Below are 17458 nucleotides of genomic sequence, written 5' to 3'. Positions count from 1 at the left end.
ATGATGGTACTGGCTTTGTTGAAGATCTGGTGCGGGCAGGGGTCCGAGGGGGAGCCGGAGTGGATGGAGGCCATGGTGTTGATGGTGTCTTTATTGCTGACGTGGGTCCAGGAGCATAGAGGGTTGGTGGGGCACCTGAGTGTAGCAGCGGTGTAGAGGAGCAACCTGCCTGCCAGAAGCAGAGTGAAAGGTCGCTTCTTTCACCGCGCTGCGGCAGCCATAAAAGGGGCGGTGGGAGGGAGTGGCAGCTGGGAGGAGGGAGGGATCGTCAAATGGGAGAGCAGGGAGGCGGGGCAGCAGGGCTCTGAGGTGGGAAGGGAACGGAGAATCGAGGTAGAGGGAGGGGGGCGGGGATGCAGCGGCAAGGGTGTCCGGCAGAGCCAAAAAAAGGGCAAATTACAAAATTTGGAATGACACCTGAGTGGAGCAGCGGTGTAGAGGAGCAACCCGCCTGCCAGAAGCAGGGTCAAAGAGGCACCAGAGGAGCAGGTGAGTCCAATGCCCCAGACATGTATGTTGGGGTTGCGCATATATATATATATATATATATATATATATATATATATATATATATATGGAAAATGTCACCCAGTGTACATCTGTTCGTGGCATGTTCCGCTGCAGATTCACATGCTGTGGATTATCCTGCCATCTAGTGTTGGGCTCGGAGTATTACAAGTTGTTTTTCTTCAAAGAAGTGTTTTTGAGTCACGGGATCGAGTGACTCCTCCTCTTCGGTTCCATTGCGCATGGGCATGGACTCCATTGTTAGATTGTTTTCCCGCAGAGGGTAAAGGAAGGAGTGATAGAATATATAGGTACAAAGTAAAAGATGTCCATGCTAAGGTAAATGTATATACATATGTACAAATGTTTGTAACTGAAACAACTACAGGCTTCCTGGGAGGTGGGAGGGTGCATGTGAATCTGCAGTGGAACATGCCACGAACAGATGTACACTGGGTAAGTGACATTTTCTGTTCGGTGGCATGTGTAGCTGCAGATACACATGCTGTGCATAGACTATAAAGCAGTTTGTCCTCCCATAAAAGAGCGGTGGTTAGCCTGTAAGAGTTGAAGTAGTTTGAAATAATGTTCTTAGTACAGTTTGGCCTACTGTGGCTTGTTGCTGTGAGAATACGTCTACACAGTAGTGTTTAGTGAAAGTATGTGGTGTTGACCAAGTGGCAGCTTTACATATTTCAGCCATTGGTATATTCCCTAAGAAAGCTACTGTGGCACCTTTTTTTCCGTGTAGACTGTGCTTTAGGAGTAACTAGAAGTTGTCTTTTTGCTTTAATATAGCATGTTTGGATACATCTTACAATCCATCGTGCTAAACCTTGTTTTGATATGGGATTCCCTGTATGAGGCTTTTGGAAAGCGACAAATAGTTGTTTAGTCTTTCTAAACAGTTTAGTTCTATCTTTATAAATCATTAAAGCTCTTTTGATGTCTAATGTATGTAGAGCTCTTTCTGCCATAGAATCTGGCTGTGGGAAGAATACTGCCAATTCCACTGTTTGATTTATATGAAATGGTGATACCACTTTTGGAAACAAAATTGGGTTTGTTCTTAGTACAACTTTATGCTTGTGTACTTGGAAGAACTGTTCTTCAAGAGTAAAGGCTTGGATTTCACTTACTCTTCTTAAAGAAGTAATTGTCACTAGGAAGGCAACCTTCCATGTTAGAAATTGAATTTGGCTCGAGTGCATAGGCTCAAATGGTGGTCCTGTAAGTCGTATAAGAACAATATTTAAATTCCAAGAAGGAACTGGTGGTGTTCTGGGTGGAATGATGGGTTTTAAACCTTCCATGAAAGCTTTAATGACAGGAACTCTAAATAAAGAGCTATGCTGTCTATTTTGTAAATAGGCTGAAATTGCAGAAAGATGATTTTTTAGTGAAGAGAATGCTGAATTAGCTTTTTGTAAATCGAGTAAATAACATACGATGTCTTGTGTTGACGCTGTAAGAGGGTCAATATTTTTTGATTGACAGTAATATACAAATCTTTTCCATTTGTTTGCATTGCACTGTCTAGTAGTGGGTTTTCTTGCTTGCTTAATCACTTCCATACATTCTGATGGCAGTTGTAAATATCCAAACTCTATGACCTCAGGAGCCAAATTGCTAGATTGAGTGTTTTGGGATTTGAATGTCTGATTTGACCTTTGTTTTGTGTCAACAGATCCGGTCTGACTGGGAGTTTGGAGTGTGGTACTACTGACAGATCTAATAATGTTGTGTACCACGGTTGACGTGCCCATGTTGGTGCTATGAGTATCATGTTGAGTGAAGTTTGACGCAACTTGTTGACTAGAAACCGAAGGAGTGGGAGAGGGGGAAAAGGGTATACAAATATCCCTGACCAATTGATCCATAGAACATTGCCCTTGGATAAGGGATGTGGATGTCTGGATGCGAAGTTTTGGCACTTTGTGTTTTTGATTGTTGCAAACAGATCTGTGTTTGGTGTTCCCCACTTTTGAAAGTATTTTTGAAGTACTTAAGGATGAATCTCCCATTCGTGAGTTTGTTGGTGATTTCTGCTGAGGATATCTGCTAATGGATTGTCTGCCCCTAGAATGTATTGTGCTAACAGATGAATTTGGTTGTGAATTGCCCATTTCCAAATTTGTTGGGCTAGACGGGAGAGTTGGGATGAATGTGTCCCTCCCTGTTTGTTTAGATAGTACGTGGTTGTCATGTTGTCTGTTTTCATTAGAACATTCTTCTGTTTGAGAAGAGGTTGAAAGGCTTTGAGTGCTAGAAAGACAGCTAATAACTCCAAGTGGCTTATGTGTAGCTGTTTGTGTTTGACATCCCATTGCCCTTGAATGTTGTGATTGTTTAGGTGAGCTCCCCAACCAATCATTGATGCATCTGTTGTAATTATGGTCTGAGGCACAGTGTTTTGAAATGGCCGCCCTTTGGTCAGATTTGTGGAATTCCACCATTGAAGGGACATGTATGTTTGGCAGTCTATCAACACTAGATCTTGAAGTTGACTGTGTGCCTGTGACCATTTGTTGTGTAAGATACTGTTGTAAGGGCTGCATGTTAGTCTTGCGTGTGGAACAATTGCAATACATGACGCCATCGTTCCTAAAATTTTCATGACAAATCTAACAGTATATCGTTGATTTGTCTGTATTTGTGTGATTATATTTTGTAAAGCTTGTATCCTTTGTGTATTTGGATATGCAAGAGCTTGCTGAGTATTTAGTATTGCACCCAGATATTGTTGTATTTGTGCTGGTTGCAGGTGTGATTTTTGGTAATTTATGGAGAACCCTAGTGTCTGCAAGGTTTGTATTACATAATGCGTATAATTTTGGCATTGCGTATGACTGTTTGATTTTATTAGCCAATCATCTAGATACGGAAAGACATATATATGTTGTCTTCTTAGGTAGGCTGCGACTACTGCTAATCACTTTGTGAATACCCTGGGAGCTGTTGTTATTCCAAAGGGCAACACTTTGAACTGGTAGTGCTTTTCTTGAATGACAAGCCTGAGATATTTTCTGTGTGAAGGATGGATGGGTATATGGAAATACGCATCTTTGAGGTCTAATGCTGTCATGAAATCTTGTTTTTGTAGTAGTGAGATGACATCCTGTAAAGTTACCATGTAAAAATGTTCAGGTGTGGAGACTTGTGGACTACCAATCCTAGAATGCTGTGTATAAATCAGGATAACAGGAAAGAATCAGTAACATAGACAAAACCACCTGGAAGAAGACAGTTTGTCGAAACACGTCGTGGTGTCTGATGGCCAGCTTTCATGAGAAATAAATGAAAATTATAATTGCAGTCTCCGGGAGTGCGACGTCGTTCTTTGAACTGATTATATATATATATATATATATATATATATATATATATATATATATATAGTCCGATGCATACAGAAATGTAGTTAAGAAGAGGAATCTGAAGGAAGATGGATCCATCAGAAGTGTATTTTAGTGCCCGTACCTGCTGACTCTTGAGACCAGACACCTAGGCCCTCTCAAGTCCGCCACACTTGCGATTGTGGTCGGACCGCCGCAGACAGGGTGATCCAACTGCCCTATTATGACCATGGCAGTCGACAACCTGGCAGTCTCGGCATTTGCAAGCAGCGCTGCCCTCGGGATTACAAGTCCCTTTTCCGCCAACCTTTGCATGGCGGTCTCACCACCAAGCAGACTCATGGGAAAGGGGCACCCATGGGCAGCCCTGTTGCGCTTTTCATTGCCCAATAGGGTGAGCCAGCATACTGCCAACACTGGCATTATGCTAACTGCAGCGGCTTCGGCGGTCTTTAAAAAAAAAAGACCACCAAAGCCGTAATGAGGGCCCTAGACACTTGACACTTGTATACTACTGGGAGACCCAAAAGAAGGGATTTAGCTACCAGCAACATTAATCACTTCAGTTTTTTGGGTGGGGGCTTCATTGGGATCTTTGACTTTATTTCATTCTTGTACTGCAGGGGCAGAGGGGACACTCCAGAACTACATTCCTTTGGGTCATCAAAACTAAATCAATGTACCCCAAAATGTCAAAAACCATAAGTTTTTTCCTTTAAAGTAACTTTAAGTCTCTGAAGTACCAGATGACTGCTTTTGTTTAATGGAACCAAATGGCAACAGAATACAAGGTCGTCCAGATGAAGAGCAACTGTGTTGTAGCACCATGACACCAAAGCCAATTGACTTCAAAGATTACACCTGATGCCCAGTAACCTTCGGCTCGCTTACAACTTCAAGATAAGGCCACACACTATTTAACAGTATGCAGTCAATATTAAGGATATGAATGAAATAGATGAGCAAATACTGCAATCTTCCTTACACACAACCTCCAATCTAATAAGAGAGTGATGTCTCATCTCACCAATAAAGAGACAGTATTATTTGGGTAAGCACTGACCACTAGTCAATGAGATGGAAATTAGGATGGAAGACAAGTAAAATAACTGTGCACTATGTATGCTCACCTGTATGACTTGTGCAGCTCAATGACTTTTTCCTCAAGCTCCTTGGTTTGGTTCGGTGACAATTTGAATTCGCTGATGTAGTCCGTGCCATGAAGATCTGGGTCATAGTCCCCAAGCTCAGACTGGACACTGTATGAGCCCAGTAGAGCCAAAGTGGCAAAGGAACAGGGCAGCCGTCCACTTACAATGTCCTGTCGAAGCTGAAGACACAGATTATACCTAGAAAAAGAAACAACATTTTGGAGTCACACTGATATGCAGAAGATATATTTGACTGCCATAATTTGTCTTTGCTCACTCCACAGTAAGTTATCATTCAACTTAAACTACGCTAATGAGTATTTCTGAACAATCAAGCCTGAGGAACACACTAGCTACACTTAAGCTCTCAAATATCAAATAACATGCACTTTGTCATTCTTCTATCAGGCATGCTGTGTATTGTGTAATTTCAGATGTTTCAATTTGTGGGGCTTACGGAGAAAGCATATGATCTGAACCGGACATATTACAATGTAAGCATACTAGGTGACAGATTTACCGTCTTTGTCTTTCCCTTTAATAATTCTTCAGTGCCCCTTATGCCAGTGAAAGTAAAACAGACAACGTGCATGTTTTGAAAGGAGGAAGTAGTGCTGAGTAGGGAGAAAGCTGAAGTTTGATGGTGCTGAAAATGACTAAATCTTCTCCCGTACTGGTTCTGCATTGTAAAACTCTTAACCGAGGTCACAAACATTCAAATAATCACCGCACTGCTTGCAGGACTACAGAACACTATGTCCACAGGTAACAAAACAGAAATCACCCTTGAGAGCCTATCAAATGCCATGTTTTCAGAATTGCGCTTTCAGATTGCTAATAAGCAAATAGCCTTCACAATACAGCACCTGTACAAATCAGCCTAGTACACTTGGACACAAGTAAAAAGAAGCATGTTATAAAAAAAGGAAAACTGCACCCTAACGAGTATTAACATTGGAAAAATTAAAATAAATGCCTAGTTCCTTTAAAACTCGAGGATTTTTAATCTCACATGTTCTGTTCTTTTTGAAAGATAATATAAGTGATAGGGAAGTCATTCTTTTAAACTCTCACGGGAGGGGGTAAAAAAAAACAGGGAGATGGGTGTTTCATTTAGGACTTCAAATATGATTCCTATGAAGCAGACCCAGATATCCAAGTAAGTATATCCATAAATAGCATAATATCTTCGCCAGCTGCTTTCTACACCAAGAGGGAAGAGAAGGGGGCATAACTGATCACAAATAACTCTTTTATAAAGAAAGGTAACCATAAGGGTTTAGAAAGCAGTTAGGCCCACACTAGAATCACCTTGAGTTTCAGAATCTTGATAGTGTCTTGTGAAAGTAGAAACAGATGTCCAAGTGGCTGCCTTACACATATCCAACTAAATATTCTGAACATGGCCGCCTTCCATCTGGTCAAATGAGCATTTAGCCAACGAAGGACGGGCTCATTACTTAGTAAACAGCAAAAAGTATTGCAGTTAACACTCTAGCGATAAAAGGATTTCTTACAAGTAGCTATGTCTGTAAGTATATGAACACGATAAACAGTTGGTCAGATTTTCTCAGTATTTTATTCCTGTCTACCTAATACCATAAAAGGCTCATATCATCTACAGAATGCCAGTGCCTGGGTCACCACAAGCCAGCCACTCTTTTTTTTTCTTTTCCAGTCTGCATGAAATAGAGGCAGGGTGCAGATTGCAGTGCGACCGATGCCGCCTTCACCCTCCAGCCCCAGACACTGCCACCAGTAAAGTTGGAGAGCTGTGGCACTCTGGCAGGGCATTAGTTCTCTTTTTTGTCCCAAGGAAAGGTGTCCCCGGGACACTGAACCCTGCATTGAGCCCTGGAGAATGAGGTTCCCTGGGTGCAAAAGAGGTTCATGGGTGCACGCCTCTTGCACACCCAGACCCCAACCCCAAATTCATTAAATATGCACCAACTTCCCAGGCCTAGTTCACCCCGAAGGGATTTGTAGAAAGTAAAGTAGAGCATAATGCACCAATTGTCTCTTGTATTTTCGCATCACAAAAGGGCCAGACTTCGCAGGCCCGTTTCTAGTGCTCATTGGGCTAATTTTCATCATCTGGAACTCATTTTGCTCCTGGTAACCAGCCTTGGCTATTATGAGCATTCTCCTCAGCCCTACTGGCCTCAAAAGAGACACTGTGCATAGGAAGCTGAATTGTCTGGCTTCCCTGTAGCACACCTGTCAGCTGCCTAGCACCTGGTGCTCCTCTCCTACTGGTGGGGGATTCTTGAGTATTCCCTCTTCAACCAGCTAGCACAACACCCCCCCTGCAGCCCTCACCATGCACTTGAGCCTACTTCTTTACATGCACAAAGGAGAGCAGCGGAGTCAAGGGCGAGTCCACAGATGTCTTGTGGAAGCCATCCAGGATACCCAGGTAGATAATTTCCCATAACTGTTCCTCAGGAGGCACAAGTGGACCAAGTGCCACCTGCCCTAGAGAAGACACATCCTAGTTCTGAAGGGTAAAGCTGAAGTCAAAGTCCTTAGTCAATTCTAGCAGGGGATAAGATGGATTCTCCTTCCAGCTGGGCATTCTTTCACCGTTGTCGCTCCCAGGGTTTTCATAACTGGTTCCCCCTTTTAAATGGGGGTGGAAATTCCTGTGGGTCTGTACTCCTGGCCAATCCTAGAATGCCTCATCTTCACTTCACTCCTGCCCCAACTCTCCTGCAATAGAAGTCTGGGACAAGTCAGTATGGCAACTTCAAGTTGTCTGTGGAAAGAGATCTGGTTCTCCTACTTTGTTCCAATGAGCCTGGGCTCTCCAAGCCCTGGTTCAGTGTGTCAATCTAACTAACAGATGCAGATGTTGTCTCCACTCCTTCCTTTTCCAGAGACTGGGTCAAGCACTGCTAATTGCGCTATTGTTTGTCAAATGCCTGGAATCTAATTCTAAGCTGAGCCAGGGAAATAGGACATATTTTAAACCACCATAATTTGTTTATGTGGTTGGATTGGGAACTGGAAATTCATATTCAGGATTTATGTTTTATCCCAGTTCAGTACCTTGTAAAACCCTGTACACAAGGGAGTAGCCCTAAAATTAAAATATCCAACATTTGAATCATATATTGAATCAAACCATGCATGCAAAGAGAACAAACAACCCTCCATACTAGAGTTCTTCACACTTTCATTGTTATCAATCCATCCTTTCACCTTCTATTGATCCAGTCATCTGTGAACTTCTTCAAATTTCCATCCACCTTTTATATGTACATTCATTCTTTCACACATCCATCCATCCATACATGTATCAATCTATACATCATTTTACTAATTCATCCGTTCCCTCTTCCCTACCTGCCTATTCTTTATCCTTCCATTCCTTCATCCATTAACTTATCAGTCCTTTCACTGCCTATCCAACCTGCCATCTCACCATCCTTTCACCCATTCATTCCTATACCCTTCCTTCTTCCCGGTCACCTTTTTTTCCTTTCTCCTACCATTCTCTGATCTTCTATCCATCTTTTTTTCTCTCATTCTTACTTCTTATCTTTCTCTCTTATGCTCACGTTTTCTATTCAACCCAGTTTGTGTTTTTCCTCATTCTTATCATTTCTCTTTCTACATGTCCTTTGCTGTGCCTGTCAGCCCACCTCCCACACCTGTCATGGGAGTCACTAACAATATTATTAATTAATATTTTGTCTGCCAAAAGAATACAACCAAAAACAACAAATAAACTTTAGTGGGGATGCAGCTCTCTGGCCCACAGGGACCAGTGACAGCTTAAACTGATTAAAAGTAGGTTCCCTACGCCACAACCTGTAGGCTTAAGTGGACTGAAACAAAATGGTTACTTACCAGTAGAAGTATTTGTGCTGCCTGAAACGTTTTCCAGATTCACAAGCTGTGTACTTATTCCTTCATCTAGTGGTTGGGTTCAGAATCATATTTTGTCCTCCTTTTGTTTTTCTCCTTCTTTGTATCTATGGGCGTCGTTGACCACTATTTGGTTGCAAGTCCATCCCTTGAGTGACGTCAGACGGTGTCCCGGAAGTTCCTGGTGCATGTTGTTCTTCAAACTTCCCTTTGTCTTGAACTGCTGCTTGCTTTGCCCCCATTCCCGGGGAGGCAGGAGGGTTGCATGTAAATCCAGAAAACTCTTCAGGCAGCAAAACTACTCACAGTGGCAAATAATCATTTAGTTTTGGGACATGAATCATTTTCTGGATTCAGGTGATGTGCATCTGATTAAATAGTGGTGTTTGGCTTCTTGGGAAGGATGGGTTTAAATGCAGATGAATTGGCAATTGTAGCACTTTCTGCTTCCTTGTCAAATGGATGTCCATGCAGTAGTGTTTTGTGAAGATGTGTGGGGACGCTCAGGTTGCAGCCGAGCACATGTTGCCAATGGGTACGTTTGTCAGGATTGCAAGGGTTGCTCACTTCTTCCTGACTAAGTGCCCCCTGGGACATGCGGGTAAAGTCTTCCTCGCCTCTGGATAATTTCTACTAGACAGTAGCACCACCACACATTTAACAAATGGTAAACAAAGCTGAGTCCACCAGCAATTACAAAGAGTTGCGAACAGCTGATGAAGTGTCCAAGTGGTGGGAAAGTGTATTGCTGCAAAGATTTTTTGAGGTGGGGCGAGTACCACAGAGATTCAGTCATCTCACAGTTCCAAGCTATGAAAACCAGACCCCGCTGTGCTAGCAAACAGCATCCACACAGTTGCTTAAAAGCTTGGAGCTTTCTGACAGAAAGCTCCAAATAAGACTTCCAATTTGAGAAATGTTTTATCCTACCATGAAGACCAGAACTGAATTGAGAAATTCTATAAAGTGATGAAAGTATGTTTGACAAAATTAGAAGAGACAATTGAAAGCTTGTCACAAATACTATGTGTACATTTCAACCACCCAAGACAAATGTGAATAATCTACAAATTGATGACAGTTTAACAAAATGCAGAGCCAGCACTGCATATCCAGGGCAGCCCGGGCCTTCCAAGATACTGCGATTTCTCATCTGTACAGTATAAAAGTCAAGTCAATTAACCTATAAAGGTATTTAATACGCTGGGCCTGGGGCTAATGCTGAACAAGTAAGATTCTAGGGTGGCCAAAACTATGCAGTCAACCAATGTAGGGGTCGTGCTCACAATCTCCTCCCCATGTCCGACCAATCACCCCTTGTCACTCCAACAACATATGGAGAAAGCCCGTATTCAATACACCACATCTGGGACACTCTGAAGGGGCGGTTGGGTACATGCGTGCAATGCGGTGCAGTGTGAGGTACGTTTGGTGCATATAATTAAATTGGGTGAAGCAAATGTTTGATGCAGAACCCCTTAAACTCCTGTAAGGCCTGGGCTTACTGTGTGGGAAAGAAAAGCATCTGATGGCCAGTGTCCAACATTTGCAGACCCTAATGTCCGATGTGCTGAAGAGCCATATGTAAAGGGCCATTAAGACTTTACGTGTGTCTCTGTGAGACAGCATTGTGCATAGCGGCAATGTGATGAGTGTGCCCCTGTCCCCAGTACGTGGAACTGCATGATGTACAAAATTATACATCACAAAATGTCTAAACCATATGTGCCAATGAACTCCTGCAAGGACTGAAAAGTACTCTACAAGGTACCCTGTGTGCTCTATACCCACCTCCTTCCAGCTAGGTGAAGTGTGATGACCTCCAACTCCCTGCAGAACTGCCACATGCCAAACAGGGATCAAAGGTGAGTAGTTTGGGGGGGCGGGGGTGGTATCTTAACATGCACATATTTCTGTCAGCAGTGCCAGACAAACCACATCTGGTGCGTCTCGTGCAGGAGGTGGGGCAACTGAGCCACACGAACTATAGCTCCTAATTAGGCACACCTAGTCTATACACATGTAGCAGCCTGTATAATTTGTCAAGAGCCACCCACTGTCTGCCAATACACCAAATCAGCTCCAGTAAGAGCTTGTTCAAATCCTCAAAAAATCACACAGTAAAAGAGAGTGGAAGGGCAACAAATAAAGTATGCATGGTAGTATGAACACCTTGGAAATCGCCAGCCGACCCAGAGGAGAGCACAGTCGCCAGCCGACCCAGAGGAGAGCACAGAAGTGACGCCCTGAACAGTATGGGCTTGTAAACCGAGCCCAGAGTCTTATAGACATTCCCCTCCATCAGATGCCAAACAAGTGATAAACCTTAAGGCCATGCCCAGCTATCTGAATACAGAAAAGTTCCACATGAGCTGAGTCTGGGGCAACAGCCCACTATCATCCTCTGGAATTGGTCCAGTTCACCCTGAGGCCCGACACTGACACTCAGCAGTGTTATCAGCACCAGGAGTGGGGCACCGATGTGACGCAGTTAGACCAGGGCGTCATCAGCATACAAGACCATGTGATGAACTCCATGCACCTCAATCCCCCAAAGCCATGCGTGCATACGCAGATTACAAGCCAACATGGCCAAGGAAAGATCAATAGAGACAGAGGGGCTCCCTCTCTAGGGCCCCACTGCCTATCAAAGCTGTCTTGTATCAACTGCCCTGCCTTAAATCATGGTACCAGCTGCCCATATAAGGCAAATATCCATTCAAGGTATCCCAGGACTATTTACATTTACTCTAGTGTTTTGAAAATAAGTACTCCCACCCCATGGTTTTGAAGGCTTTTTCTATATTGAGTGGTACTGCCACCAGTATCCCTGTACCCTCCACGTTAACCCTCATCGGATGGACAAGCCGACGGATATAAAGTAATGTGTTACGGCCAGGGATAATCCCGTTTTGGTCCGTGTGTATTAAAGTTTAGGCAATGGGAAGCAGGTTATATGCCAACATTATTCATGGAATCTTAAGTCATTATTGATGACCCCCTCAAATGACATCATCTATTTACTGTTATTCACATTACTCCATAAGCCTTTACATCATTTAAAAAAAGGTTTTTAGAATATGGCCTTGATACATATGCACTATAAGATTACTGTGTGTACACTTGTGAGTGGACAGAATGGAAATAGCATAAGTATGGAGACAAGTGTGGATGTGCATATTAAAAGTTATATAGTGCACGTCTACAAATCAGTAAAGTTCAGGTGCAAGTACTACTTCATGTTAGTGGCTAAGCACCCCTGATTTGAGATGCAGCAGCATGTGTAACAGTAGGTTATGGCTACTGCTAAGGCTTGGTGCAAAAAAACTGTGAGAAAAGCCAAAGTTTGTACTAACAATAGATTATCCACCAGTGGATGTCTGGACAAATGCCTATGTTAAATAGTTGTTGTACAGTGCTATACAAACATTCCATGTAACAAGGGTGTTTAAGAGGTGTAGATTTCTATTTCCAGAACCTCGCGCAAGATTTTGAGGCGTTGCAGAACCTCTGAGCTTAACATTTTTGGTCATGTGAAATCTTTAAGAGGGTGATCCCATTAAAGTTAATACAGTACAAACTCGTTTCTGAAAGGTATTCAAGGTTTAAAAAAAGAGGGTGAACCCACAAAAGTCTAAGGAGGCATTTTTGTTTGTTAGATGGGTGAATACCAGTAAAACGAGGGTAACATCCACCACATGTGGGAGGTGGTGGGACATTGGAATACAAATAATATCCTTATGTAACATGCAATGTTTTACCTTGATGTAGATACATTTACAAAGTAATATACCGAACTGTCCTAGCAACTTGTCATAACTAAGTTGTTTACACCTGCCCTGGCACACCACTGTCTATTTATTTTACCTCTACAGTTGATAATCAATGGATGTGATCCATGCACTGGTATTCTGCAGATTGTGGAACCTACCTACTAAAACCAATGCTCTCAGTCCTGTACCTTTAAAGTATGTTTTATGATACAATGAAAAACTAACAAAAAAAAACATGTACCTAACGTGGGGGACTCTGCAGATATGCAGTGTCCCCAACCTGGGGTTAAAGGCTAAATCCACTATCACTTGACTAATAACAAGAAAATTGGGCACAGGTGTAGCAAATTACTTAAAGTCCAGCAGCTCCTGGATTTGCTAAGCCCTTGTGTCAACTTGCCGCAGAGGGGCCAGCCCCCAAATATTCATGGCCTTTACCCATGGGCAGTAGAGACTGTTAGTAGGGCCTGGGATTCGGCCAGGCCTTGTGATCAGTCTGCTGCACAGCAGCCAACCCACACTGCAGTGTTTGCCACAGGGTCGGGTTACAGTTACGCCTGGCCTGTGGCCAGACCCTGCACCCTCCCCGCTCGCCCATGGTCATTGAATCCCAATGGGCACCCAATACCCTCTAACAGTGTGCGGTTGTGGAGTGATCCTGCACCGAACCGACTGCAGGTGGCCAGCACCCACTGCAATGCCTACAGCCTGTGCAAGAAGGGTTAGCCACAGGGTTGGTCTAGGCAAAACAATTGTCATTTTTTTCATAGGTTTTGAGTACTGCAGTACTACATGGGATGCTGCGCTGGGTTCAGTAGTACCAAAATCCCAAATAGTTTAATTGATTTAAGGAAGGGTCCCTTTGTGATTAACAGCCTCCTCCCTCAGTCATCACCTTCATTTTGCCCACACTGGCCCATTATGCTGCTGTTCAATTTTCAGGACAAAGTCCCTGAGTCCTGTAATGGTGACTGCAACATTTTCGTCAGTGTTGCGGAGAAACAGATCATTTAGTACTGAAATGACTGACTGGAGAAAACACCCCCTCGGCCAAACAGAATGGCCTGCTTTTTTAATTTTTTGGTACTGCAGGAGTCTCACAGCACCAACTGTCCACATAGCTAACTTTTTCTGAGCATTAACCCCTTCATGCCCAACTGAGTCGCTCTTTTAACTCTAATTTCTTGATAATGGCCGAAGACATTTACACTAAAAGCATGGTTTCTGAGCAAATTTGTAACTTGTGGCAAATTTGGTGTAATTCCGTTTACCTGTTTTTTCTGTATCAGAGAACGAAGTTTCCAATGGCCATTAACATGGGTACTTATATATATATATATATATATATATATATATATACATACACATGCATAACAAACTTTGTCATCAGAGGACAGCAAAAAGACCACACGCTTCAGAGATGCTGTGCAGGAAAATTATTTAATCAGCAAGACACCCTACACTTTTCAGCTGCACCTCAGCCTTGATCAAGGAAGCATGCACAGCAGCTCTGGAGTCCGTGGTCTTGTTGCCACTGCCCGCTGACATAGTTTATTGTCTAAATCCGGGGGCTCCCCATACCCGTTCCATGCACTGGAAACACAAGGGCTGAGTGGGAAAGTGATGAGTGGAGAAGCGTTTCTAAGGTGTGAGGCCTGCCTCACGCGGGACACCACAGGGCAAGCAGGAGCTACTGGGCGTAAGTCGCAGGGGCTGGGATAATTTGTCACTGATGCCCCAGGTCCATCCTACTATGGCACTTCAAACTGGGTCACAAACTTCTTCAGCACTTGAATCTCAATGGTAAAAATGGCAAGCAGTCACATGCTTCTGAAGGAGGTAGTTTGTGTGCGCTCAAGCTCAGAATTCCATAATCACCTATCCCAGGACCATCTTACTATGGCTCTGCAAACTGGGTCACTGGATCTTCTTTAGCACTTAAATCTCAATAGTAACAATGGCAAGCAGGCACATGCTTCTGAAGGAGATAGCGTGAGGGTGCTCAAGCTTAGAACTAAATCACTTAACAGTGCAATAACTGATTATACATTTTAATACACACTTAAAATTAAATGCATTATCAGTCCAAGGAAGTGACACCTGGGGTATTATGAGAAGTTACGCTGGGGGTATTATACCTCTGCATGCCATAGATGTCCCTTCTTTGAATTAGGTTGGTCTGCAGGTTAGGGTGCTTCAGAAGGCATGAATCAAGGCTCAGGAGTAGCTTAGATGTGGAAATGCTCTGTACAGTTTCTGTCATTTTGTTTAAAGTGCCACCACACACAGAGTATCTTTAATGCTGAGCTAAGGCCAGCAATAGATTGGCTATGTATACAGTAAGGCTTCTCCGCATTGGGTAGGTGGGCACACTCTTTATGCAGGCACAGCCTCATTCAATCCTGTGGAGGTTGTGACATAATACAGCAGATAATTCTGATAATGGATCCCCCCAGCCAGTAGTGCATGTAACTGAACGTACTTGCAGGTCCACTTGATGGGGCAGGTTATAGTCGACTTAATGTCCACTACTGGGTGCTGCAAGTAATGTGTTAATGTGCGTGGATCATTCCACCCTCAAGTCGCAATTGCATCAGTAACAGCTGAGGGAGCACTTCACCGGTCACAGAACTGCTGCTCAGGAGAGTCGGATGCCCACCAACACCTGGAGGGTGCAGATCGCTCACCTCCATCTTCATTCCTCTGGTACACCTCGCTAGGGCTGGGGTGTTGCTGCATCTGGCTATGCCTCACTAGGACTGGGGTGTTGCTGCTCCTGGCTTGTCCTGGACCGTCACATCTCCTGGAGGGGTGGCAGCCTTCTCTCCTCTCAGCAGACAGGTTGGCTTCTAGTCACCTCAGATTGGATAGGCAGCTTTTCCAGTAAAGGAAAGCAGTTCTCGGAGCACTCTATGGCACATTTCCTTACTTGATCAAGGAGAACTTTGAACTGAAACAATAACTGGATTCAGTGTTTCCGACTTTTAAACAGTAAAAACACATATCTGCGCTTTCGGAACCGATTTAGGGTGATTCTACTATAAGAGTCATTTCCTGGTGTCTCTCCAGACACAGACTTTGTGTTGAGTGATGGTCCTCACTGAAGGGTATTCTTCAACCTGGAGCACTCACAGCAAAAGCACAAAAACATGTAAGCTTTCTGCACCAGTTTGTCAGCCACACTGAACTAAATTCAGAGGAAAGGCAAAAAATGCTGCAAAGAGACTGCTGTAACACCCTTCACCAACAATCAAATGGCACTGCTACAGGAGGCATAAGCATCATCTCAGCAAAAACTGAAGGAGCCTTTTCTCCTCACTCCAGTGTCTAGGTCTCTTTCCTCCAGCTTTTCAGAAGTACACTTCCACTGTCTGGAAAAACAATCTCCCATTACCACCACACCTTGCACAAGGCCAGGCCCCGGGCATCCAAAAAGGATCCCAAAGGCCTTCATTACTCTTGTTAACTCAAAAATACAATGCATGTACCATACAGGCAACACACAAACACAATATGCTTGAGATATAAGTGCCAAGATCTTGGTTAGTATGTAGAAGAAGACTGAACATGAGTGGTCCGGTAGGCCTGCACTCCAGTGACAAACAGAAATGTCGTCTGGTCACAGCAATTGAATCACAAGACAAGGACCTTGCCAACACTGCTCTACATGCTATACCAAGGACTCGAACAGAAGCCCACTGTAAGTGTTATGAGGGCACACTTGGTGTACCCCTTCAAGTAACAACACAGGTCCAGGACCTACTCTTATCAAAGGACAGACCTAGGCGCACACACTACATTAGTAGGGGACCAGGCAAAAAACAAAATAAAAAACCAAGGACGGCAGATACTTGCAGCTGGGCACTCAGGGCAGTTGAACGAGGCTGTTCACCATGGAGGGCAACATTCCAGTCTCAAGATATGGACTTGGAAAGCTTGAAAATGTTCAAAGTTATGGCATTTTTTTAAAGAAGCTCTAGGATAACAGAAAATGTTTTACTTATGGTAAGACAAATACCTTGGCAATCCACTACACACATATAAACAAGAATTCAAAGTAATCTTTTGTCAGGTTCATTCACCTCAGATGCTGCAATAAACTGAAAAATATACCCCTGCTATTTTCCTGAAGTGAAAATAAAACCAAACTCCTTTCTCCTTTCATATACCAGTAAATATGCATTGTCTTCTTGAGCAGAGAACTGAAGAATTAAAACCCTCTCACATAAAAGCCTTCATACACGAAGTAAGTAAAGGAATACTAGGCAGTAATTCAATTTCTCCCCCTTGTGGAATCTTAGAGCAAGTCATAAGCAATGAAATGTCTGGCCAACCCATGGGATTGTGCTGCATTCTTAAACACTTATGCATTCAAGTTCTTTCCTTTTAGAAAAGTTAGTTTTAAAAAATAAAACAAATTGGTTGGCAGGCTATTACAGGCTTCATAGGCCAATTTTAATTTATATTATAAGAAGTCGAATTTAAAATGTCACTCCATTAAGAAAGATGACAAGGCAAAGTCTTTTTGAAATAGTTTTTAGAGGAAATGTGAGATAAAGAAGAGCAATCTATTTGAAAATGCTGCAATCTACAGACACAGGACAACTGGCATTGCTCCTTAAAAGCGGTGCGCACACCCCACCAGTATCCCATCTTGCCATATCAGTCACACTTAGGTCAGTTCTCCTTTTTACAAGAGTCAATGATCACAATAAAATTGTAGTTCTCGACTCGTTCTGCTCTGAGGAGGATTGAGGCTTGGTTCTAACTTTAATTAAGATTTCTCTAAAGGAAAACTAGA

General features: G+C 43.2%; 1 protein-coding gene across 14 annotated transcripts in view; it reads right to left on the bottom strand.

Moving 5' to 3' along the window:
* EPB41 (erythrocyte membrane protein band 4.1) overlaps positions 1 to 17458 on the bottom strand; it is a 698787-nt gene that overhangs the window by 328607 nt on the left and 352722 nt on the right. For all 14 annotated transcript variants that reach the window (XM_069224160.1, XM_069224170.1, XM_069224159.1 and 11 more), the window contains one exon: positions 4994 to 5212. In XM_069224160.1, the coding sequence (XP_069080261.1) occupies positions 4994 to 5212 (219 nt within the window). The remainder of the gene's footprint in view (positions 1 to 4993; positions 5213 to 17458) is intronic.

This window comes from Pleurodeles waltl, chromosome 3_1 (assembly GCF_031143425.1).
Source record: "Pleurodeles waltl isolate 20211129_DDA chromosome 3_1, aPleWal1.hap1.20221129, whole genome shotgun sequence".
Taxonomy (NCBI): Eukaryota; Metazoa; Chordata; class Amphibia; order Caudata; family Salamandridae; genus Pleurodeles; species Pleurodeles waltl.
This window is presented reverse-complemented; position numbering and strand designations above follow the sequence as displayed.